The sequence below is a fragment of the Ursus arctos genome, unplaced genomic scaffold (assembly GCF_023065955.2).
Source record: "Ursus arctos isolate Adak ecotype North America unplaced genomic scaffold, UrsArc2.0 scaffold_11, whole genome shotgun sequence".
Classification (NCBI taxonomy): Eukaryota; Metazoa; Chordata; class Mammalia; order Carnivora; family Ursidae; genus Ursus; species Ursus arctos.
The window spans coordinates 15,388,938-15,411,916 of NW_026622775.1; the positions used below are offsets into that span (position 1 = coordinate 15,388,938).

Here is a 22,979-nt window from a genome sequence, read left to right on the forward strand (position 1 = left end):
TAACCCGCCGAGCTTTGATGACGTAAATTTCCTGCGCGTCAGAGCGAGCGGAGAACGCGTGAAGGGGACCTAGTTCACTTTTCCTAGCGGATTCCGGTGCTACTGTATTGTGGTCCTGCAGCATGAAGGAGACACCACTTTCAAACTGCGAGCGCCGTTTCCTACTCCGCGCCATCGAAGAGAAGAAGGTAAATGGTCCCGGGGAACTTCGCGGTGCGTGGGCGCTCTGGTCGCACCGCCGCTCACAGCCTTCCGTCTTGGACGCACAGAGCTGTCCCTCGCAGGCCCACGGAGCCCCTGGAGGGAACCGCCGGTGCGTTCCCCCAATCCCTCAAGCTTTTTTTTTTTTTTTTTTGGCTCCAGTTGGGTTCAAAGCTGGAGTCACACCAGCGACTAGTAGTGCTCGGGCACCTAGTTTCCACTTTCCTATGGGGAGTGATTAGGCATCCACCTATCTCCCAAGTGTTTAGCCCTGGCGTAGAGTAGCTGCTTAATAAATATTTGTTGAAGGAATAAACGAATGAATGTTATGCTTACAGCGGCTGGATGGCAGACAAACCTATGATTATAGGAACATCAAGATCTCATTTGGAACAGATTATGGGTGCTGTATTGTGGAACTTGGGAAAACAAGGTAACAAAGGATTCAAATTAGATAAAAGCTCAATAGGGAGAAGTTTAAAAGAACCTTATCGACTCAGTTGTTTACAAAGCAGCTAAGAAGTGTGGACAGACTTCTTTGTTTCGCTGCCAAAATAAGTATATCTTCTTTAATGCAAGAGTTTTTGATTTTTAACCATAAATACATTTTTCATCACATGAGTATCACATAGTTTTCTAATCTCTTTAAGTCGTATATACAGCCAGCAGTAATTCCCCTGAATTTGTTTTCTGCACTTCCCATTAAGTAGGCCTACTTTTCTTATTTTCCAGACATGAGAATTAGGTTTTTAATATTCTTTTGGAAGCTGTGAGAATATTGTTCAGATAATGTTGGCCAGCTGTGCCCATATGAAAACTAAGAAATCGCAAGTTTTCATGCCATCTTGTGTCAATAAATATTTGTTTTAGAAAAGAGAAGTAAAGATCATTGATTTGTAAAAAAATCTGTGGAATAGTCAGTATTGTAATAAGAGATGTTTTTTCTTGTCATCTTTTTGTGTATGCCAATATGTGTTTTATTTCTATATATATCCTATACTTTATATGTAATTTCAGCCTCTAATTGATATGTCATACTGAGTATGTTGTTACTCAGAGTAAGAGTGAAACTTAATTGGTACCTGTTTGAGATTAATTTTTAATTGGAAAGGAGATATATTTAGTTAACAGATTTGTATTTATTTTGCAGAGTTCTTGGACAGGTTTCCTGTGAACTTGTTTCTCCAAAGCTCAATAGGGCAACAGAAGGTATTCTTTTTTTTAACCTTGAACTCTCTCAGATGGCTGCCCCAGCTTTTGAACCTGGCAGGTATTTAAATCTTTTTTTTTTTTTTTTTTAATTTTTAAAGCTGCTTTTTAGCCGCTTAATGAGGCTAAAAGAGAAGATAACAGCAGTGAGCTATTGTTTTAATGCCTGGTGTTATATTTCATGACATTAGCCCATTCCTATTTTCATAGGCAGTCAGATCTCTTGGTGAAGTTGAATCGACTCTTGGAAAGATGTCTAAGAAATTCGAAGTGTATAGACACTGAATCTCTCTGTGTTGTTGCTGGTGAAAAGGTGGGGAATATGCCCAAAATTCTTACTCTTAGGTTGAGTATTGTTGATTAATGGATTCCTATATCTGTACTTTTATTCTCAGAGCTTCCGTTAATTCAGTTTTATACTGATTCACTTCACTTCAAATGTTCCTGAGTGCTACCCGTAGAACTTTGCCATCTCTCTCTCTCTGAAGGGACAATAAACATTGGTGGAAGTATCAACTTGGATGTGTATAAAAATGTCTTATTCAGAGAACTTGTGGTTTTTCATATATTCGGTTTTATTCTCTTCTTTAAGTGAGTTGATAGAAGCAGGTAATATGTTCCTTTTTTATGAATGAAGAACTGAAGAACAGATTAAATCCTTCTTTTGTGTAGGTTTATTGACTTATACAGGGCTACATAGGGAGTCAGTGGTAGACTGACACTGGAAATGTTACTCTAATAAATTGTGCTACATGATAATGTTTTAGAACTTTACACTTGATTAGGGTATTTTGACTATCTTTTTGACTCCAGAGAAGTCACTTTCCACATTATATCCTTGAAAATGATACTTCCTATTTGGATTACTTGTAGGGTCATTATAATATTGTCAAGTAAAACCTAAGAGTTTGAGGTTTTTGAGTTAGGAGACAATAAAAATATATTTAGGATTGGGAAAATCTTAGTATTAATTGTGCAATGGTTCTATTTATTTAGAGTGTATATATTACTGTGGTCAGATGACTCAGAAAAGTGAGCTATTGGTACTTCAGATGTTGGCCTGGCTTAACATTTCTCTTAATACATTTTTACTAATAGAATAGAAGGAGTAACTGCATATTTTAACTGCAAGAGAAAAATTTGCAAGCAGTGTTACTTTCCTTATGAGTAGCCAATGGTTTATTTTTGTTTTAAATTCACATTCAGGTTTGGCAAATACGTGTGGACCTACATTTATTAAATCATGATGGGAATATTATTGATGCCGCCAGCATTGCTGCAATTGTAGCCTTGTGTCACTTCCGAAGACCTGATGTCTCTGTCCAAGGAGATGAAGTAACGCTGGTAAGCTCCCATGATTCGAGCCAGGCTTCTCCCTATGAATGAAGGAATATCCTTGATGTTCAGGCAACTTGTTGTTAGTGAGTTCTTATTGTATATGGTGATTAAGTATGTTCTAAAATTTGTTGATAAGGCAAGCATGATATGTGGTCAAAATTGTCCTTGAAATCTGTTAAATCTCTTATATTAAAGTGTCTGTCAGTAAAAGCCTATCTTGCTTTTCTAGGATAAAACTAGATGACTTTGTCTTGGGATTGAGCATTAGATGAAGCAGTTGGCTTATGTTTAGGAGCCACATGTGTGAGAAATACATGGTTCTCAGGACATTGAGATACTTGTGCTTACTGTCTGGCAAAAGTCCTTCAGAAACAACTGGTAGGCTTATTAAGACATATTGCTAGGCGCCACCCTCAGAGTAGGGTAGCAGTGGAACCTAAAATTTGTACTTCTGAGTTTCGAGGTGATACTGATGCTGCCAGTGGAAGGGCCACATTTTGAAAACTGTTGATATGTACTGTTTACGTTGCCTTTCTCTTGTGCTAAGTATGTCATCTTCAATTTATATGAATTCTTGCTGGAATAATGAAAGTACACTGTAGATAGTTTGTGTCTTAAAGTTGTGACAGGAAACATCAGATGCCCACATTTCTGAGCAGTCCTTCATGTGCTGCTTTTAGGCATTAGACTAGACTCTAAAGACTTAGAGGTAGAGACAAAGGTTTATTAACAATAGACATGTTCCTGTAGAGAAGGGAATTGGTATAAGGAAGTAAGAGAGAGAGTGAGAGATCAATTTAAAAATATTGTAGAGTTATTGCTAGTGGTAACGTAGAATGGTATAGCCACATTGGAAAAGTTTGGCAGTTTCTTAAAAAGTTAAGTGTCAACTTATACAGCCCCGCAGTTCCATGCCTAGGAAACTGTTCAGGAGAAATGGTAGTATATTTTCAGTCAAAGACTTTCATATGAATGTTGAATGGCAGCATTATTCATAATAGCCCCAAACTGGAAACAATCCAAATGTTCATCATTTGGTAAGTGGAAAAACAAATGGTGGTATATCCATATGGTGGAATGCTATTCAGCAGTAAAAAGGACCGAACTAGTGATACATACTGCAAGATGGATGAAAAAACTTGCTAGCTTCAAAGGAAGCAGACGCAAAAGACAAAATTGTTTGATTCCACTTACATGAAATGCTTGGGGCTGGGAGTGGGAGTGAGAAGTGACTGCAAATAGGCTCAAGGAGATTTGGGGGGGTATTGGAAAGGTCAGAAAACTGGATTGTGGTGATAGTTACATAATTATAAATTTAGTACAAAGTGAGTAGATATATACTTACGATGAATGGATTTTATGGTACTTATACCCCAGTAAAGCTTTTTGACATATGCATAAAGTTTTAAGAAACACGAGTGGCGAAGTCAAATAGGTAATTGTGAAAGAGTTAATTTAGGTACTCAACTGATGATTCAAGGAATTATATTTTTTAGTTTAATATTTGATGTGCAAGATTTTTTTTTTATGTTTATAATTTAGTGACTAATTATTGAAGCTTTTATTTTCAAACAGTATACACCTGAAGAGCGAGATCCTGTACCGTTAAGCATCCACCACATGCCCATTTGTGTCAGTTTTGCCTTCTTCCAGCAAGGGTAGGTTTCCTTGTCATGGGCTGAAATTGTACATGGAGCTAGGAACTTTTTTGTTCTGTTCAAATGTGCTGTGGACAGATGAATAAACACCTCCTCTAATATTAAAGCACCTTATGCTTTTTTTTCTTTCTTTCTTTGTAAGAGCATTAGTTGGCAGAAAGCTTTCTCAATAGAAGTGGCAAATTCTTCTGTAATGAAGAGACTTCACAACACTTTTCACAGGATTCTTAAAATATACTGTACCCTGGTGGTGCTAGAGATGTACAGGTGTTTAATAGAGTTGTGTGCTAGGCTCTAATTTGGGAAAGTAGGGTGGGAATTACTGTGGATTAATGGAAGATAGGACTTTGGAGCATGTTAGAGGAGCAAGTCACAAAGGGGAAAGGTTCGCAAATAGGATAAATTTAGTTTTCTTCAGCTCTCTAGTAGTTTCTTCACAATTCACTTAATTCTTCCTACAACAGAAAAACTGGAGTCTTAGGTCCATGTAATGGTGCCTTTAAATGAAAACTTGGGCCTTAAATCTCTTCAGAAACAAAGGGAGATATAAATATTTTAACAGCTTTATGAATAAAAACTAGGGACTCTTTCAACTTTTAGTCATTGTAGTGTAGAATTTCATTAGTGGGAAATAGACCAGCACTGTCCAGTAGAAATACAACATGAGCCATATATGTAATTTAAAATTTTCCAGTAGCCTCATTAAAAGTAAAAAGAAACAGGGAAAATTGATTTTGGTAAATATTTTATCTTACATGTAACATTATCTTAATATGTGGTATTAAAATTATTCACGAGATATTTTGCATTCCTTTCTTTCTACTAAATCTTTGAAATCTGGTATTTTTCACTCATGTACATCTCAATTTGGACTAGCCGCATTTCAGAGGCTCAATAGCCACATGTGACGAGAGGCCACCATTGGACAGTGCAAAAATAGTATTAATGAACCATTAGCAGAACCTAAAAGAACTTCAGAATCTAGGACACACTAGGGGACATTTAAAATTAACAAATTAATGTTATCTAAGTTTTTATTAATGAGCAACAAGTCATTTAACCAAAGTGATAGCTTTTGGTTTAGATTACATATTATTTAAAGAAAACCAATATAACTTAAGAGATTTTACTGTAATAGCTAATGATATCCCCTTAGCATTTATTTTGTCCATAAAAACAATGATTCTCATCTGTTTTCCCATTAAAGTGACTCATCCACAGGCTCAGACCTTCACTGTGTTGACTTTATTAATGCTATCTTTTAAAAATGGTATCTTAAAATTGACAAGCATTCAACCTCAGATTTGCTCAGGTCCATTTAACATTCATTTCAGTACATATTTATTGGTGGATCCCAATGAACGAGAAGAACGTGTAATGGATGGCCTGCTGGTGATTGCTATGAACAAGCATCGAGAGATTTGTACTATCCAGTCCAGTGGTGGGATAATGCTGCTGAAAGATCAAGTTAGTGCTCTGATTAATGTTCTATTAAGAATAGGTCTCTTCTTTTTAGAAGCTTTTTCCTGTTTTTTAACTAAAAGCTATCAAGGATATTTTCTTTTTTTTTTTTTTTTAAGATTTTATTTATTTGAGAGAGAGACAGCCAGCGAGAGAGGGAACACAAGTAGGGGGAGTGGGAGAGGCAGAAGCAGGCTTCCCAGCAGAGCAGGGAGCCTGATGCGGGGCCCGATCCCAGGACCCTGGGATCATGCCCTGAGCCGAAGGCAGACGCTTAACGACTGAGCCACCCAGGCACCCCTCAAGGATATTTTCCATGATTGAATCTAAGATATGTTAGAATCTGGTTTCAATATTATTACATTCTGTTGACTGGTGGCTACAAGATATCCTTTCTATTTGCTGCTCCCATGTATTGCCCTCAGGGTCTAACCCTTCTACATAGAGGAACACTTATTTTCTTTCCCATGAGAAAAGAGATTCATCTACCTATTCACACATGCAAAAAAAAAGTGTCAAAAAGGTAGAAATAGGTACTCTCAGAAGTTAGGTTCAATAAGCAGTAGTTCTCAAATCCAGCTACATATCAGATTCACATGAAGGCTTCTAGAAAATCGATTGGCATATAACATATAGCACAGGTGGGGCACAGAGGCTGCTTTAGTTGGAATTCCGGTTCTGCCTTACACTAACTGACCTTCTTTATTAACTTTATTAAAGGTACTGTCGACACTTGTTAAGGAATATAAGGATAAACAATGGGTGTATTGCACTGTGTAGCATATATTAAGTGTGCTGTGTGAGTTTCTGTTACCGGTATCATGACCATTACCAGATCCCTGTTTCCAGAGATTCTGATCTATTAGGTCCCTGAGGCCTGGGAATCTTTGCTTATTTCCCAGGGGATACTGCAGCCATGTCTTGATCTAATGCTTTGGATCACTCACATTGAAAGGTAGTTAGTGCATCCCTGAGTAATATAACATGTCTGTGGCCTTTTCAGTGGTATCTTTTACGCTGTCAAGAGGTTTTTGAGTCTGTTTTCCTAACGTGTAATCCTTCAGATATTTTAAAACAAGTCTCACATTTTGCATTAATTTGTGTTTACATTGTATTTTCATATTTGAAATGGTCAAGCTTATATTTTAAAGGTAGAAAAACTATTCTTATGTTTATAGTTTTGTTAGAGAGAGCTGCGTGGTTTGTTGTCTTTAAATAACAATGTACTTTTATAAATAGGTTTTGAGATGTAGTAAAATAGCTGGTGTGAAAGTATTGGAAATTACAGAGCTAATACAGAAGGCTTTGGAGAACGACCAGAAAGTAAGGTAAGTTTAATTTTTTTTTAGAACTAAATGGTCTTTTTATTTTTAACAGATTTTTCTGTTAAGGACCTTTCTTGCACAAGAGTACCCGCGTAATTTTCACACTCCCATTTTTCCTTATCTGTTAATCTAAGTTGAATATACAGAAGTGTTATATTGTATTCCAATTTAAATATAATCTGTATTGAGAAGCCACGTAATATTTTTCTTTTAAAAAATTAACATTTTCTTTAGAAAAAAGAATCTAGTAGCTCAGATTAACAGAAGGAACACAAACTGGGGTTGGTTCTCTGCTTCTTCTATAACCCAGCACTTCAGTGTCTTCAGTAATGTGGGAGGTAATACCTACTTGGTAGCGTTGGTTTGAGGATTAGAGAATAATATACTTAAAGCACTTAGCACTTGCCTGGCATGTGGTTCAATAAATTAATTATAGTAACTTTTTATTTCTCTTGATAAGCATAATAAATGAGGTTTAGTCAGATAGCTTTTCTTCCAGTTTCCCCTCCATCAAAAGGATAAAATGGTTAACTTTTCCCTTCCTGTTTTCTCTTCCATCTATCATTCCCCCTCCTCCACCCCTCCCCACCCCCAATAAAAAACCCACACAGGAAAGAAGGTGGAAAATTTGGCTTTGCAGAGTCTATAGCAAGTCAAAGAATCACAGCATTTAAAATGGAAAAGGCCCCTATTGATACCTCCGATGTCGAAGAGAAAGCAGAAGAAATTATTGCTGAAGCTGAACCTCCTTCAGAAGTGTATCTTTATTGGATGGTTTTTTCAGTAACAACATGATTCATAACACTTGGGATTATTAGGTATATGTGAAGGGTGTACATACTGAAGTTTATTTTCTGAAACACTGCTTTGTTAGAGAAAACATTTAAGATACAAGACAGTGATTAGTCTTAAGTCTTTGATATAACACCCACCTCTTCAGCTATCCTACAAAAACCGAAAATTTTCTCTTATTAGCCAATGTACAGCATTTTATTTTTCTTTGGATAATTGTTCCTTAATCTCAGTCAAGCACTTTATGTACTATTACACATTGTTCTTGGAAATTATTTATTCCTCCATTTGCTATATTTATTACGGCAACTGTTGAGCCAGCATGTCTCGGTATTTCTCACCATCGTTTCCATAAAATCTTAACCTGAGTTACAGTTTTTGTTTCTTTCTTCTTGCTCAGCCACCCATAGTGTAGCTATTAGTGGAAGTTTTTTGCACAAACTTGATGCACACTTGAGTCTTAAAACTTTTACTCTCCTCTTTTTCAACACTGCATCAAATAGCAGTATTTTTGTTATTCATAGTTTTCTTAACTTGTCAAGTGTTTCTAATCCCGTGCTTTGGACTCCTGGAACTGCCCAAATTGGAGAGGGAATAGAAAACTCCTGGGGTGATCTTGAAGACTCTGAGAAGGAAGAGGAGGATGAAGATGGCACTGATGAAGCTATCATTCTTGATAGTCTGAAAATGGACACTGGAGTAGAAGTCTCCAATATTGGAAGCCAAGGTAGGTAGCGCTTTATTTATAGCTTTTATGTAATTATGTATCTCATATATACATAACATATATACCTTCCTGTTTTAGGGATCTTATTTTCTAAAAGAATGTGCTTTGTGGAGTAGTGGTACTCTGTTGTATGTACTGACATTTTTAGTTAAAAATGTGTTGTTGCTGTTGTTTTTTTTATATGTATACGTGGGCCAGTTTTAAGGGGATGAGTTTCTTAAAAAGTTCATTCCTGCACGCTGTTTTTTCTTTGTAGTTTCTATGACTCAAACATAAAAAGCCATATCATATCATAACATTAGAGCTGTCCAGATGGAACTATAATGTTAGAAATGTTCCGTATGTACACTGTTCAATAAATATAATAGGCACTAGCCACATGCAGATATTGAGCATTTGAAATGTGGTTTGTGACAGAACTGAATTCTAAATTTTAATTTTAGTTAATAGAAAATTACATAGCTATATATGACTGTTAATAGAGCAGTATTAAAACTTACAGAACTCTAGAATAACCTGGAATAATGGTAGTCCTAGATGTTCTTTGCATTCTGAAAGCTGTAGAACTGGAGAAAATTGTTTTTAACCTGTGTATATTTTTACTCTTCGGAAAACCAGATTCTTGCTTGGCCCATAATAATCAGGAATTGGGCTTTTCAGACCCAAATCATACAAGGATGGATGTAGCAAGTAGGCTGGCAGAGAACTAAAGGGTGTATTTACTAAATCTGGCTGAAAAAAATAGTGAAGGCCTTACAGTTTAGGTATGTATAATGTACATACCTGTCAACCTTCAAGGAATGAAATTAATTACCTGTAAACATTACTGAGAGCCTGCTGGGGCTTTTTTTGTAAGGAAAAAAAAAATCCTCATTGATTGGGAGCCTTATTCAGCTTTTGTAGTGGTTACTTCTGTTTGGTATTATTCTTCCAGACCTTGTTCCATGTATTTATTTACTATATATTTACACCAATATAAGCTGCTTGAACACAGGGACTGTGAATGAATCTTTAGAATTTTTTCATGTCATCAGCCACATTTTTTTTTTAAAGATTTTATTTATTTATTCGACAGAGATAGAGACAGCCAGCGAGAGAGGGAACACAAGTAGGGGGAGTGGGAGAGGAAGAAGCAGGCTCATAGCGGAAGAGCCTGATGTGGGGCTCGATCCCATAACGCCGGGATCACGCCCTGAGCCGAAGGCAGACGCTTAACCGCTGTGCCACCCAGGCGCCCCAATCAGCCACATTTTTAAATGCTGCACAGAATTCTGGCTTTGACAATAACTAGGTTAGCTTAATAACATTCCCTTATTGATAAATGTTACCATTTTCTGTTACAGTGCTACAGTAAAGCATCTTTGCATATGCCTCTTTATATATTTGTGAAATGTTTTTCTAAGATTAGGAAGATTAATAGCTAAACATTCAGTTACTGCTTTGAAGAGTAATATTTTCAACTGAATAATGAAAGTGGACCTAAGATAATTGGGAGGATAAAGCAGGTAAAGCCTTTCTAAAGCATATGAACACAAGGAGAAAACTAACTGAAAGCTCAAAGATTGATATGCCAACTGGGAAAAGGGTTAATTCACATTTTATATACATTATTAACTAAGGCTCAGGAGAAAAACTGGCCAAAGATACAAAGTAACTCTCAAAAACAAATGGCTGGTAACATATTTCAACCATAGTAGTAATAAAGGAAATAAATTCAAAGCAAAAAGGGATGTTTTCTAAGTACTGTATCAGATAGTATTAAAAATTACGACTCCTGGGTGGTTGAGGTTAAGCGTCTGACCCTTGATTTTTGCTCAGGTCATGATCTCAGGGTTGTGAGAGCAAGCCCCGGTTTGGGCTCCATGCTTAGTGTGGAGTCTGCTTGTCCCTCTCCCTCTGATCCTCCCCCGCCTGTGCTCTTTCTCTCCCTCTCAAATCAACAAAAATCTTAAGAAAAAAAAAATTGGCAAGGGTGCATAGGAAAATGAGTTTTTCATATAAATTGTAACAGTATTTTGGGTGGATTTAGCAAAATATTTTTTAGAATGTTATGTACCTTTTGACCCAATAATTCTGCTTCTAGGTATTTTCCTTCCAGTGTTGTTTATAATAGAAGTTATATAGACTTTCCCCCCATTATGACATGTACAAAATGATCATATAATTACAGAATTTTAAGGAAATAAAGTGTGTTATTTTTCAGAGCTCCAAGGAGTTTTACTTCAGGGAAGGAAAGAACAAGTAGTTCTGTAAGCCTCTACTCAGAGTAGCTGGGGCTATTTGTATGGAAATAGAATATTAGAACTGCTGACATAAATCCACATAGAAATTTTCCAAGAGATTATATTTATATTGTTTCCTTAACATTTTCTTAAAGATGCCCCGATAGTACTCTCGGACAGTGAAGAAGAAGAAATGATCATTTTAGAACCAGACAAGAACCCAAAGAAAATAAGGTAACAAATTTCTGGTTTATTTCAAATGTATACACATAACTCAAGACTTCTCTGGTTTTATTCTCATCTTATCCTATAAACAAAGACACCCCTTTTTAATTTGAAATCTAGCTGTTCTTTCTGTGGTTTCTTCAAACTGAGATTTAAAAACAGGACCTAATTCTATAAAACTGTATGGATGCCTTTTAAGGTTACTGCATTTTATTCTTAGTTTGCAAATGTTATATATTCTCCTGGAAAAAAAAGTCTCCTATTTTGGTAGTCTAAAATTTAACGAGTAAAATGGTGTAAGTCCATCCATCGTATCGGCTTTATAGTGCTAATACTGTTAGTAAACTGTTAATTTATTTTGTTCACAGAACACAAACCATCAGTGCAAAACAAGAAAAAGCACCAAGTAAAAAGCCAGTGAAAAAGAGAAAAAAGAAGAGAGCTGCTAATTGAAGCTCACATAGTTGTATATTTGTGTATATAACTATTAAAAGGATATTTATTCAGTGCTAATAACTTGAGTATTTTTCTGTTCACAAATCCATTATAAAATCTAGTCGATTCTTTATATAATTTTTTACATTATGCTTTAAAATAAAACCTTCTGGACAACTTAGCAGGTTTTAAATAATTGTCACTTCAGTAAAGTGGAAAAGTTGATGAGGAATGAAAAAACATTTTCATAGTGTGTACAAAGGGCTGAAAGATTCTCAGGATCATCACAACTGATAAGTAAGCACAGATTTATTCCAGATATGCTTAGATTATGCTCAAGTCACCTAACTGATCCAGTTCCTTAGGAAAAATGAATGCTCAAACTTTTATCTGTTTTCCTAAAACTATTTTTTCATTTCAGGAGAAGCCTTCCCAGTTCCCTTCTATAGTAAATCAAATTAATTCTTTCTGATATCATGAAGTCAAATCAAATTTGACTTACAAACAAATTTTCCAAATCCATTTATTAGTTCTTATTCTTACTGTGCTGACAGCTGGCATCATTAATACTTTAACAAAACCACTTAAAATTAGCCAAATATCTAAGATAGTTACATGTACAAAAGATATACAAATTAAAACCATTTAAAAAGTAATAGATACCATAATTTGTACTTGACCATAACTCTATTCAGAAATGATTGTAAAATTAAAACCTTACAAAAAAACTGTACACCATATACTTTGAGTGATTTACATCTTAGAAAACAATGGCAGTCTTTCACTGTTACACATTTAGTGTCTCTGGTGGGTTGAGGAGAGAAACACCATGATACCTGTAAGTAGGAAAAAAACTCAGTAAATATTCATTGGGTAAAGGAGATCATGGAATGATACATATAACTAGGAACTCAGAAATGCTACTTCTATTCTGACTGAGTTAATGATTATAGAATCATTGGGCCACAAAATATGCATGCATGCATGCCCCGTTCCTCTCCCCTCTTCTCCCTCAAATGCAGGACGTAAAGCATAAATACAACCTACTCAAAACACCTGGCCTGCTAAGAGGAGGCTGTGCCTGTTTTGTGAATCCTTTGATAAAGTTAAAATGTCAAGGATCTCAATCCAGTGGTAGCCTGGAAAAGCAAGCTTCTCTAATATCTGTTCACGTTAATTCTTACTTTGAACTTTTGTACTTTTCTCTTATTGACTGTTGTGCGTGCTGTGGTGCTCTGAGGTAGGTCTGGTGAAGGTCCATGAGACAAGGCTTAAGACTTTCCAAGGTATATCCAGTCTTTTGAACTAAAGATTCAGGCTGCAGAGAAGGGAGTAGAGAACCACTGAATTTTATTTTTAGCAAGACACTAAACACAATGAGTCAGTATTGGCATTAAACTTGAGTTTTGTTAAATTTCAAGACTAACAATTCCAACTAACAAATCTTCCAGATTTCTCAAGCCATTATTCCATCTATTATGCTGACTTTGATCAATTTGTACCACTTTCCCTGCCAGCAGTGGGTCCTATGGCCCTAATTCTTTACACACACTTTTCAAACCCAAGTAATAACGAAGCTTTCTACCTAACAAGCAAACATATGTTACTAAACAGGTAAGACGCTTTAAACAGCATGGATTTTTTGAACAGTTTTTCCAGGTAGGTACCTCTATATTAGCAACACTTGTATAGGACAGTTATTTAACAGATCTGGCACAAATCTTTAAGTTGCAAGGCAGATGTGTGAGGACACGGTGATACATACCCAGCTCTGTCCTGTGACTGTGTAGAGTGCTAAATGAAAAGCCGCTGCAGCAATAACTGATGGCAGATACTTCAGGTAGGGGTCAGCATCTATCAGACTTAATTCTCCCAAAAACTGGAATGAAAAAGCAAATATACTTTATGATCACAAGAGCTCTAGAATTCAAGCCTCAAATTTTTGCCTTCTGCCCTAATATTTTTCTGTCTTTAAGACTAGCTCTATGGCGGGGCATCTGGGTGGCTCAGTTAAGCGTCTGCCTTCAGCTCAGGTCATGATCCCAGGGTTCTGGGGTCAAGCCCCACGTTGGGCTCCCTGCTCAGTGGGGAGTCTGCTTCTCCCTCTCACTCTCCCTCTGTGCTCTCTAAAATAAATAAAATATTTAGAAGACTGGCTCTATGACAACCAAAGAAAAAAAACTCCCATAGCCTTATCTATCCTCATCCTGTACTTTTCCTCTTTTAATAATTTGTAAAACAACTCTTCTGGCTACCATTTCCTAAGACTTCATCCTCCTGCCACTATTCTTAGTACATTCCCAGTTCATGTTACCTTTTGCCAATGGTAGGCTCTCTTTATACTGCAACACTAATTTGTCCCTGAAACACTAAATTCCTTGACCACAGCTATATAATTAAACTGTGTGACCTAAGAATCTTCATTCAACAAAATGAAAAGAACTTACCATTGCTAAACTTTCAACTTTGCAGTTGGCAGACTGCTGGTGCAGAAAGTATTGGGTAAGAAACTGATTTACTGTTGGTGCAGCTAGGTCAAAAGCAAGCACTTTCAAAACTAGGTGCTCCATTCTCAGGACCTGTTTCTTGGTATAGGTATCATCTGTAATGTACACAAACTCTGCTACTTCTGGGGGGTATATTTCTTCAAACTTTCTACAATGAAAAAAGTTTTAAGTAATCAGTCCTTCCAAAAAGTGAAGCAAGCTGTTTATCTAATTCTGAAATCCCTTTAGCAGAATACATGAAATGAGTCCAAAACCTATACTCCACCAATTGCCTGTTTCCCCTGATACTTGACCATTTCCAGCAGAGCTAGATAAATGCTAACTAAAAGACCCAAATGCATCTAGGACTTGGGATTTTGTCCCAATGCAGTCAAAGGATATAAGAGGCAAGAGAGTTCCCAAGATGGGTACAATGTCAGAGTTCACCAAGTAACTGGAAATTTAGGAAATTCTTAGAAAAATAAACATTTTTAGTTTTTTAATTTATTTAATTTCCATGGGAGAAGATATGATTTTATGCCAGAAAGCACTTTTTGATGGAAGGAACCACACTCTTTAAACTTGGTAATCTAGTCCTAGTGTATTAAAATGTAGCCAGTCTCCCATCTTCATTCAAGAAGGTACCCTGGAATTTAGAACTGGGAAAATTAATGTCCTAAATTAGTTTCACACAGTTTCATACTGCTACCCCTAAAAGTAGTCACTGCTTTCTGCCTTGTGGATATATTAAAATGTCACAATGTTAAAAATCACTTCTTCCCTACACAGAAAGGTATCATTTTTAATCCAACAGACCAAGTTGGACTTACGAGGCCAACAGCATAGCAGCAGTGCCCACAAGCTGAAGTTTTCCTCTCAACACAGACATCGATGAAAGGAACCTATCAATGTAGTTCACAGCCAAGTGCAGGGTCTCATTCTGTAGTTTATATTCTTCTCCTACTTCAACTAACCAGTCCACAAGGATAGCCCTCATACTGTTAGTGATGTCTGGCTGTTTCTTCATGTAACCCACTTTAGGCTTACATTTAACCTGTTGAGAAAGTTACTTAGTATAATGTTAAAATTGCAATTAGATTATTCTACCATTAACAAAGATGGTACATACTAGAAACATAACATTAGAATAATTCACTAGCAGTTAAAGAACTTAAAAACATTCTCTCAGTTTCGTTTTGCCATAATGAATAAACAACAGTATAAAAACTGGATTCCAAGAGCTCTTACCTCCATTTCCCTAAGGTATGTGTGAATGTCCTCATGGTAGTCTGGGACTTCATTGACACTCAATGGCTTTTCATCTTCTAATACAATTGATATGTCCATAGTATGTGGTGACTCTGGGAGAATATAAAAGTATAAGTTCATCGTTTAATTTTCTAATTCATTTAATAGCCAAAACTGATTGCCCTTGTAAGGTGTCCCATACAAAAGCATTTCATCTAACTAAAAAGGGCTTCTCATGACAAAGTACAAAGAATATTTCGCTCTGGTTTTAGTACCTCTGCCCACTAGGTTTTGTTTTTTTAATAATTTATTTATTTTTATTAACATATAATGTATTATTTGTTTCAGGGGTACAGGTCTGTGATTCAGTCTTACACAATTCTGAGCGCTCACCATTGCACATACCCTCCCCCAATGTCCATCACCACTTGGTTTTAATCAACAGGAGAAAATACTGATAGGCCACTTTAAAAGGAAAGTGCATTTGAAGATGTATTATGTTAAAGTATCATTCATATTCCATGAGAAAGAAGAGCAGATGGCACAGTGATCCTATGAAGACAGAGTTAAAATCCAAGTTTTGTGATATTATGTAGTATTTACCCGATGAGAGTTTGTAGACCCCAAAGTCCGATAAATTCAAAGTACAATGTAGCAATAACTAGAAGGAGGACTAATGTGTCAATGAAAATTAGGTTTGTTATGAGCAGTTCAAACAAATTAGCACTACAATCAACAAGTGTTTCGTGTTTTGTAATTTTAAATTACCTTTTGAGGCAAAGAATATATTTCATTACTCTTTTCACTTCAAGGTTCATTTTGGGGTTAAAACTTTTTACAAATGTTCAATAAAAATACAAAACTACTTTTTTTCCAAAGGATTTTTCTGCTACTCCCAGGCCACTTCTCACAATAGAACTAAAACCTAAATGAGATTGAACTTAATGAGTTGTCAGTGACTTGACAGACCTATGGTAAAGCAGTTGCACAGACCGTTGGCAGAGCTGTCTTTACAGCATCTACTTTATTCTATAGGTGGTTAACTGCAAACAGCCATGATTCAACTCTTGACTCACAGGACAGTGTCCCTCTCTGGTATCAGACCAGATTTACAGAAAATTTTAAAGCCGTAAGAGATGTTAGATACACAATATTGAAAGTTGTATCCTATTCAAATACTCCCTGAAGTGGTATGCACAGAGTGAGTTTTATCAGTACAACTGAAATCTATTCTCCCAAGCAAGCAAAGTGTTTGAGATCTATTAAACTGATCTGATCAGCAGTATACGGGAAGGGAGGAGCACCCAATTAGGATTTATAGGTCACTAGGTCAACGTATTAGCTGTGAGATCTGAAATAAGTCACACACTTTCTAAACTTTGTTACATTAAATCAGTTTCATTATGTAATAAGGATCAGGTAAGATAATGTCTTAAAATGCAAAATATCATTAATTCAGCCTATTTAATAATTATGGTTACATTGATTTAATACAGATGTTCTTTAAAACTTACCAAAACTACCATCCATTGGATAATCAAGAGGTACCAGTGGTTTTCTTGGTCCAGGTAAAGTAATAGCTGAATTAAAAGCCAGGACATTTTCATGCTCTGTGTTTTTAGATTCAGCTGGCCTCTTCTGAGTCTCTTCTTCTGCTTCATCCACATGAATGGTAAATGCAGGCTGTTTACTGTTTGCTTTCCAGGGAGGAACAGTGACATGTTCATCATTTATAGGAAGATCCTTAAGAGGTGCAACCTAAAAAGAAATGAATATCTTTGAGCCTATTAAATGGAGTTTGCTTTCTTTGCCTTATGGGTCTCAGTTTCTGCTTTCACTCCCAAATACTCTCAGGAAATTAAACTATCTGGGACGAAATCCAGGCAGTAAAGTTTGAGTGGCTGAAGAAAGTGATGTTCAAATTAGTTACAGGCATTTCTACGTAAGTTATAGAAAGAATCACACTAAGTGAAATAATGTAAAACTAATCAGGGCTACAAGATGAGTGGAGTGGTAGGCTGAAAAATGACAAGTTTAGGAGAGCCGGCAAAGAGGTGTAGGTTCACCACTTTCGCCCCAGGGTGGAGCAACAGAGCAAATCCGGTAAAATGGCGGAATTTACTAAAAGCAAAGTATTTTTTATACCCTTTCCTAAAATAGAAGTAATCTTAACCATATGGAAGGCAGGAAGGGGGTCCTGATCCTAGGGCAATGCCTAGGGTTTAAAGCTCGAGAAAAGGGCGGACTTTCGTAGGGCTGGGTTTGACCTCACTATCGAAAAATACCCCCAATAAAGAGCCGACAAGCAGCAAAACACAGCGCTGGCGGAGAGAGCAATGGGAGAGAAGCTGTTAAGTGGCATCCCACACGCCAGAAAACTAGGGATCAAGGGGACTCCAGACCCAGGCCTCCCTTAAAAAAGATCGGAAGATGCTTTCTCTCCATGTTCCTCGACCTGCTAAACCTCGTGCAAAACTCCCGCTCGGCCCTCCCTCCCGCAGATATCGCTCATCTCTTTACCCGTCGTGTCTTGGGCCTCTGCTGCGGCGCCGGAACGCGCGGGTTCCCGGCCTTCAGTACCGCCAGCCCGGCCCGGGTCCGGGGCTGCTGGGCGGGCGCCGCCTTCTCGGGGTTGATGTTCTCCTGGTCCTCTTGGAGCGCCGTATGCGGCAATGTTAGCAGCGACGAGCCCGCCTCGCGGGCCGCAGGCCTGGGCTCGGAGCTGCCCAACATCACTGCTCCCGGGGTCGCGGCGGGATCAGCCTACGGCGCCAAGCAGCGTGTCCTCCGTCCCGCCGACCCCGCCGAGAAACGCTCCAGCCGTAGCCAGCCGCCACAGCCCGGGCCAGCCTGCTCGCTCGGGATCGCGCAGTTCCGAAGAGGTTGCGAAAGGCTTGGGCAGGAACCGCCGGGCTTGGAGGGCTAAAGACGCCCCCGAGGTGTAGTTAGCAGCCCGCCGGAGCGGCGGCTGTTCGTGCAGTTCAAGTATCCCGCGACTATTGAAATGGGCCAATGGGAAGGGCCGACGCCCGTGACGCCACTGGAGGCGACGCGGTCGCAGGCGAACGAAGGCGGCCGCGAAGGCCACGGAGCAGGGGCGGAGAAACGCCGAACCGCGGCGGGAGGAAAAACGCCTGCGCCGGCCCAAGAGGCGGGGCCTGAGTTTCCCGAGACTTTAAACTGGGGCACTAGGTGATCCCTGGGTTCTGGGAAAGGGCTGTCTCCAGGCTAAACGGAGTAAAACTTCAGCAATTGTTAGTGGGCCGCCTCAGCCTAACGTGAGCCCTGGGACCTTCAGCTGGCTTGACTGGTTTCCAAAGCTCTAAGATCTGACCCAGCCCCTAATTGGCCTGGTAGTCTTGCTCCAGTTATTCAAGGTTTCCGATTCTCAGTTTTCTTATCTATTAATTAGGAGTAAAAATATCTACATGTCATATGGTTGTCATGATTATATAATGTGCCTAAATCATCAACACGCTGCTCGCGTGGTAACTGGTACTCAAATGGCGGACTATAATGTCATCTTACCATTTAGGGGGTTCTTCAGTCATGCCTTTGAATTTACCTAATGAAGATGCAATTAGGGAAGGTGCCACCTTGAACCACTGTGGAGATACATATATATATAAAACAAAAGTAATGTACTATAAGAAATTCAACTAGACAGTCACTGATTTTGAGGCATTTTTCCCCAAGCTGTGGCAGCCAACAAAAAGGACCCAGCGAAATTCTAGTGACCTAGATACAACTATTTGTTCCATTTGTTCCATTTAGCAATGAAGGTTGTTTAAATATAATAACAATATGACCTTATTAAAATAAAACTCTCAGTGATATGTGCCTTTAACAAATTTTCAAATTTAATATACAAGGCTTGCATATAATAAATATCATGGTATATCATTAAGAAACATTCTTGTTTTCTGACAAATTCATGAATGTGCCCTTCTTGTGCCCTTACATAATTATATAATGTTTATACCATTTTAAAGCAACCTTTAAATACAACATTTCCCTGAATATGAAATAACATGAATTAAGATTAATGAATAAAACTTCTGTAGCTTTAAAGTCTTATTTCCCTCCATATGTGATAAAACAGAAATCAGTGGATACTAGTACAGGAAAATCTAAGAAGCCATCACTATTTCTGCACTATTCATATGTAGTACACTTGCACAGTCTACTGGTTACAGAACAGCAAGTGAAGATCGCTTCAATCTGGGCAAGCTCTGCTCATTTCCCTGGCCACAATTTATAGCACTGAACCAACTCAAGCATTTCACAAACTGAACACGGGTCACGAAACATTACCTAGCAAGAGTGAAAGCAGTTGCGAATCAGTTTCAACTCCTAGAAAAAGTAATTGATAAGTTATTTCCCCTGGTTAACAACACGTATATATAGTAACCAGGACACAAACCAGGCACCAGAACGTGGAATCTGGTCCCAGCTTTACAGAATACTAACAGCATGTCCTCTTAATCACTTAACCTCACAGAGAATCTGTTTTCTTATATGACTTGACAAAATAACAATATATATTGTGAAGATCAGATGAAGTAATTAATGTAAATACATTCTGAAAACTGTAAAGCAGTTTATACATATGTGTATAGCTTAAATAATTGAATATATTTTTATTTCCAAATATTTCTCAATTTATTTATTTTTTTTTTAAAGATTTTATTTATTTATTTGACAGAGAGAGAGAGACAGCCAGCGAGAGAGGGAACACAAGCAGGGGGAGTGGGAGAGGAAGAAGCAGGCTCATAGAGGAAGAGCCTGACGTGGGGCTCGATCCCAGAACTCCGGGATCACGCCCTGAGCCAAAGGCAGACGCTTAACCGCTGTGCCACCCAGGCGCCCCACAAATATTTCTCAATTTAAAAGTTAAAACATCCACTTGGAAAAATTCATGAAAACTCCTTACAATCATTCCACTTGTTTTAAAATAAAAATTCTCTTTATTTTTAAAAAGCTCATTTCTCAAAATAGAAGCATTACTAAAAGAAGTCACATCTTAAATATTTTTAGACAATATTAAAAAGCATTTGAAATAAAAGTCTGTACAGTTAGCTTGTGCCATAATTGTGTTTTAACATTTCATTTAAAAAGACTTCTTTGGAACTTCACCTTGTTTATATTTCATGCAGCATCAAAGAAAGCAATCAATGCATTTTGGTCATAACTGTCCAGGATCTCCAGTAAAAGAGGTACTTTGGTTTTTACATTGGTGCCTTTGAACTTGAACTTATCTATGAAAAGATCAGTGATCATTCCTGTAAAGAAAAATGTTAATTTCCTGTCAGTGATTAGTTCTAATTAATAACACAGTACTTAATGAAAGTGAGTGATTATTTGAGAATCTATTTCTAAGCACTTATCACTGCATTATTTAATATACAAACCTAAAGGTACTGATACTTTTTTTAAAAGATTTTATTTATTTATTTGAGAGAGACAGAGCACAGAGGGAGAGGGAGAGTGTGAGGAAGTAGACTCCCCTCAGTGAGCAGGGAGCCCAATGCAGGGCTGGATCCCAGGATCCTGAGATCATGACCTGAGCCAAAGACTTATGCTTAACTGACAGCCACCCAAGCACTCCAGGTACTGATACTTTACAAAAATATTTATTTGGGGGGATTTTAAGGCAGGTTTCAAAACATTAATCATTTGGCTAATAATCCTCTTAATAATTGGTTAAAAGTTACTAAATTCAGACAACTAACTGCTGACCAGTTTTGAATTGCTAATAGTGTAAATAATATCACAACAAGGGGTTTATTTTTCCCACCAAGCTAACCATTTTGACTGTGTAGACAGATTCTGTTCTTTTGCGGCGCCTGAGTGGCTCAGTCTTTAAGCATCTATCTGCCTTCGGCCCAGGGCCTGATCCCAGGGTCCTGGAATCGAGCCCCGCATCGGGCTCCCTGCTCCGCTGGGAAGCCTGCTTCTTCCTCTCCCACTCTCCCTGCTTGTGTTCCCTCTCTCGCTGGCTGTTTCTCTGTCAAATAAATAAATAAAATCTTAAAAAAAAAAAAAAAAACATTCTGTTCTTTTTTCTTTTTTTTAAAAAAGATTTTATTTATTTGAGAGTGAGCATGAGTTGGGGGGGGAGGCGGGGAGAGGGAGAAGCAGACTTCCCACTGAGCAGGGAGCCCCACTCAGGGCTTGATCTCAGGACCCCAGGATCATGACCTGAGCTGAAGGCAGACACGTGAACGACTGAGCCACCCAGTGCCCCGAAAGAGTCTGTTCTTAAGTTCCATTTGAATTAAAATATTCCATCAATATGTTGACCATTCTTGGGACTTATCCAAGACACGTTTCAGAATTTTTCATATTTTAGAGAGATAATAAAAGAGATATACCATATATGGCATAATATCCAAGGGGAATGAGTGGCAGCATCTGATAATAAAACATAATAGTGTTTCTGCAACAAAATATATGGATGAATATTTCACACTAAGTGGAATAAAAATGTCTATAAATAACCTCATGTCAGTTTAAGTGACGTTTTATCATTAAATTATTAATTCAGATCAAGTCAAATTTGCTGCCAAATGATTTATGTTTTAGTTTTCAAAGCTTTCTAGATTTTGGAACTGGTGATAATAGAAAACCACCCATCTTCAAGTTATTATAAGGATAAAAGATCATGTGTTTGTCATATAGTAAATATTAAGATATTAGATATTATTGTTATAGTTTGTGAGCAAGTCCCTGGGATAAAATAAATTCATTAGGCAGGCTCAAAGATCAGTGTGGACTGATGATACCAACTGACTTTACAGAAGACTTGGCATACTGCAAAAAGCAAACATTTTGGGGTAAGGAAGTTCTAATGCAGCTTTGCCACTACCTATGTGACAACAAATTCTTAGTGTCAGATTTCAGTTGAAAAAATGTGAAAAATGAAGATAACACCATCTACTTTGCAGAGTAGATTAAATACTATATTTTTATTTGGTTTTCACACACACTAATAGTTTATATTAACTAGCTATAGACAAATGCTATTTCTTAAATAGCTGATTAATGAAGATGTTATAAAGAAATAGGAAATAAATAAGCTTAGCTTATATAAAGATCACAAAAAAAATGTTTTCCTTAAGCTGTTCCATCCTTCCTCTTTCTCTCCCTTCCTGCATATCTCCCTCTTGCTCTCGATGTTTTTCAAGATAATTTGTGAAACACCCAACTTGTCACCACCAAAGCAAAACAAGTTTTGCTGTAAATTCACAGCACATATATATCCTTTATTATATTTTACCTAAAAAAATATTAAATGCTGCCTTTTGATATTTCACAACATCAACAGAACCTGAAAATTATTTCTGTGAAATATGACCTACATTTTATTGGTTCACTGGTTACATTCATTTCACACCAGGTTTCTTCATATACAGAGATTAATTTACTGCATTACACTTATTTCACTTAATTTTCACTTTCATTTTTTCTAGATTCTTTAAAAATTTGTCAGATGGAGAGAGCACAAGCAGGGGGAGTGGCAGGCAGAGGGAAAAGCAGGCTCCCTGCTGAGTAAGAAGCCCGATGTGGACTCGATCCTAGGACTCTGGGATCATGACCTGATCCGAAGGCACATGCTTAACTGACTGAGCCACCCAGGCATCCCTTTCCTT

At 37.5% G+C, this 22,979-nt stretch overlaps 3 protein-coding genes across 4 annotated transcripts in view; 1 reads left to right on the top strand and 2 right to left on the bottom strand.

Annotated features, from left to right (window-relative positions):
• Positions 1-9: 9 nt before the first annotated feature.
• EXOSC9 (exosome component 9) lies at positions 10-11,671 on the top strand. Its single transcript, XM_026499265.4, has 12 exons — positions 10-188; positions 540-634; positions 1,352-1,471; positions 1,621-1,723; positions 2,617-2,754; positions 4,324-4,406; positions 5,741-5,873; positions 7,107-7,195; positions 7,804-7,950; positions 8,527-8,711; positions 11,089-11,167; positions 11,527-11,671. The coding sequence occupies exons 1-12, from the start codon at positions 123-125 to the stop codon at positions 11,609-11,611; spliced, it is 1,323 nt and encodes a 440-aa protein (XP_026355050.1). The 5' UTR covers positions 10-122; the 3' UTR covers positions 11,612-11,671.
• On the bottom strand, positions 11,164-18,327 carry CCNA2 (cyclin A2). Its single transcript, XM_026499266.4, has 8 exons — positions 17,848-18,327; positions 16,842-17,085; positions 15,328-15,440; positions 14,910-15,133; positions 14,041-14,248; positions 13,359-13,472; positions 12,778-12,911; positions 11,164-12,429 (listed from the first exon to the last, which is right to left on the bottom strand). Exons 1-8 carry the CDS (start codon positions 18,058-18,060, stop codon positions 12,381-12,383), a joined length of 1,299 nt encoding a protein of 432 aa, XP_026355051.2. The 5' UTR covers positions 18,061-18,327; the 3' UTR covers positions 11,164-12,380.
• Positions 18,328-20,271: 1,944 nt separating this feature from the next.
• The window catches only part of BBS7 (Bardet-Biedl syndrome 7), a 39,353-nt gene continuing 36,645 nt past the window's right edge, over positions 20,272-22,979 (bottom strand). For both annotated transcript variants that reach the window (XM_057310045.1, XM_026499267.4), the window contains one exon: positions 20,272-20,609. In XM_057310045.1, coding sequence (XP_057166028.1) covers positions 20,476-20,609 — 134 coding nt within the window. In that variant the 3' untranslated portion in view covers positions 20,272-20,475. The remainder of the gene's footprint in view (positions 20,610-22,979) is intronic.